Source organism: Numida meleagris, unplaced genomic scaffold (genome assembly GCF_002078875.1).
Source record: "Numida meleagris isolate 19003 breed g44 Domestic line unplaced genomic scaffold, NumMel1.0 unplaced_Scaffold534, whole genome shotgun sequence".
NCBI lineage: Eukaryota > Metazoa > Chordata > Aves > Galliformes > Numididae > Numida > Numida meleagris.
This window is the reverse complement of record NW_018364750.1, coordinates 5,843-8,962: the sequence shown is the minus strand read 5'-3', so window position 1 is coordinate 8,962 and position 3,120 is coordinate 5,843. Positions and strand designations below refer to the sequence as shown.

Here is a 3,120-nt window from a genome sequence, read left to right as displayed (position 1 = left end):
GCTGAGTGACCCTGGGGGCTGGCATTGTCCCCAAGGGGTACCTGGGTGTCCCCAAGGGCTGTGAGCTCAGGGGCTGACATTGTCCCTAAGGGGTATACGGGTGTCCCCATGGGGTGTGACCCCAGGGGCTGGCACTGTCCCCAGTGGAGTAGCTGGGTGTCCCCATGGGGTACCCGGGTGTCTCCATGGGGTCTGACCCCCCAGGCTGGCATTGTCCCCAAGGGGTACCCAGGCGTCCCCAATGGGGTGTGACCCCAAGGGCCGGCATTATCCCCAGTGTGGAGTGACTCTGGGGGCTGGCACTGTCCCCAAGGGGTACCCAGGTGTCCCCAAGGGGTACCCAGGTGTCCCCAAGGGAGTGTGACTCTGGGTGTCCCCAATGGGAAGTGATCCAGGGAGCTGGCACTGTCCCCAGTGAAGTACCTGGGTGTCCCCAATGGGATGTGATCCCAAGGGCCGGCATTGTCCCCAGTGGGGAGTGACCCTGGGGGCTGGCACTGTCCCCAAGGGGTACCCAGGTGTCCCCAATGGGCTGTGACCCCGAGGGCTGGCATTGTCCTCTATGGGAAGTGACTCTGGGGGCTGGCACCGTCCCCATGGGGTACCTGGCTGTCCCCAATGGAGTGTGACCCCAAGGGCTGGCACTGTCCCCAATGGGGAGTGACCCTAGAGACTGGCACTGTCCCCATGGGGTACCCAGGTGTCCCCAATGGGGTGTGACCCCAAGGGCTGGCACTGTCCTCAATGGGGAGTGACCCCGGGGACTGGCACCGTCCCCATGGGGTACCCGGGTGTCCCCAATGGGCTGTGACCCCAAGGGCTAGCATTGTCCTCTATGGGAAGTGACTCTGGGGGCTGGCACCGTCCCCATGGGGTACCCAGGTGTCCCCAGTGGGGTGAGATCCCAAGGGCTGGCATCGTCCTCTATGGGAAGTGACTCTGTCCCCATGAGGTACCTGGGTGTCCCCAGTGGGTACCCAGGTGTCCCCAGTGGGGAGTGACCCCAGGGACTGGCACCGTCCCCATGGGATACCCGGGTGTCCCCAAGGGGTACCCAGGTGTCGCCAATGGGCTGTGACCCCGAGGGCCGGCATTGTCCTCTATGGGGAATGACTCTGGGGGCTGGCACCGTCCCCATGGGGTACCCGGGTGTCCCCATAGGGTGTGACCCCTGGGGCTGCTATTGTCCCAAGGGGTACCCAGGTGTCCCCATGGCATACGACCCTGGGCGTCCCCAGTGGGGCGCGACCCCAAAGGCCGGCATTGTCCCCAATGGAGATTGACCCCGGGGGCTGGCACCGTCCCCATGGGGCACCCGGGCGTCCCCGGGGGGGGGTGCGACCCGGGCGTCCCCGCGTCCCCTCAGAAGGGCAGCGTGTCCATGAAGATCTTATCGACGATGGGCGGCGGCGGCACCAGGTCCTCGAGCTTCAGGTAGAAGATGCGCTGCAGCCCCTGAGTGCAGAGCGTGCGCAGCTCGGGCAGCTTGCCCAGCAGCTTGGACAGGCAGCCCGGCCGGCCCGGTTCGCCCGCGGCCACGTGGTCCTTCAGGCAGCCCACGATGCGGTTCTGCAGCTCCTCCACCCTCTTGGGTTCCTTCAACCCGTGGCGGTCTGGAAAAGGGGTGGGGAGTGAGGCTGGGGGGAATGATGGGGTGGGGAGAACCCGTGGGAACGTAGGGTGGGGTATTGGGGACAATGATGGCACAGAGACCCCATGGGAACCCAATGTGGGGCCACTGGGGACGTCAACTTCATGGAGACCCCATGGGAACCCAGTGTGGGGTACTGGGGGCACCAATTGCATGGAGACCCCATGGGAACCCAATGTGCATTACTGGGGGCACCATCCACATGGAGACCCCATGGGAACGCAATGTGGGGCCACTGGGGGCATCGATCACATGGAGACCCCATGGAAATCCAGTGTGGGGTATTGGGGACACTGATGGGACAGAGACCCCATGGGAACCCAATGTGGGGCCACTGGGGACGTCAACTTCATGGAGACCCCATGGGAACCCAATGTGGGGTACTGGGGACACCAATTGCATGGAGACCCCATGGGAACCCAATGTGCATTACTGGGGGCACCATCCACATGGAGACCCCATGGGAGCCCAGTGTGGGGTATTGGGGACATCGATCACATGGGGAGCCCATGGAAATCCATTGTGGGGTACTGGGGATACTGATGGCACAGAGACCCCATGGGAACCCAATGTGGGGCCACTGGGGACACCGATTGCATGGAGACCCCATGGGAACCCAGTGTGGGGCCACTGGGGGCATCGATCACATGGAGACCCCATGGGAACCCAATGTGGGGCCACTGGGGACATCGATCACATGGGGAGCCCATGGAAATCCACTGTGGGGTATTGGGGACACTGATGGCACAGAGACCCCATGGGAATCCAATGTGGGGCCACTGGGAACACTGATGGTATGGGAACCCAATGTGGGGCCACTGGGGGCACCATCTACATGGAGACCCCATGGGAACCCAGTGTGGGGTACTGGGGACACTGATGGCACGAAGACCCCATGGGAACCCAATGTGGGGCCACTGAGGACACCAAGAGAGCAGAGAACCCATGTGGGGACACCAACGGAGAGGGGACTCCGCTGGACCCCCATGTGGGGCCATCGAGACCCAACAGCGCAGGACCCCAAGGGGACCCCACAAAGGGCCACTGGGGGACTCTGACAGCGTGGGGACCCACAAGAACTCAACATGGGGCCACCGGGAACCCAAAGTGGGGCCACCAGGGACACCAACAGCGAGGGGACACCCTTGGACCCCCATGGGGGGGCCCACTGAGGATCTCCAGCGCAGGACCCCATGGGGACCCCATGAGGGGGCACGAGGGGATCCCAGGCAGGGCTGGTGCCCCGTGCCACCTCACCCGTGATGATGACGAGGGCGGCGAGGCAGGAGAAGGACGGCACGTCGACGCTCATGCGGTGCAGGCTGTGCGAGAACTCCAGGATGGCGTCGATCCACTCGCCGAAGCCCCGCACGCACTGCAGCCGGTGCAGCACCACGCCGTTGCAGAAGATGAGCTTCCCTTCCTCCGGCTTGGAGCTGCGGGGACAGCGGCGTGTCACCCCATGTCCC

The 3,120-nt window shown here is 64.3% G+C and overlaps 1 protein-coding gene across 1 annotated transcript in view; it reads right to left on the bottom strand.

Annotated features, from left to right (window-relative positions):
* Positions 1-806: 806 nt before the first annotated feature.
* Positions 807-3,120, bottom strand: part of LOC110391829 (nuclear receptor subfamily 4 group A member 1-like) — a 7,580-nt gene continuing 5,266 nt past the window's right edge. The window contains exons 5-6 of the mRNA XM_021383777.1: positions 2,909-3,116; positions 807-1,613 (exon numbers count right to left, since the gene is read on the bottom strand). Coding sequence (XP_021239452.1) covers positions 1,363-1,613; positions 2,909-3,116 — 459 coding nt within the window. The 3' untranslated portion in view covers positions 807-1,362. The remainder of the gene's footprint in view (positions 1,614-2,908; positions 3,117-3,120) is intronic.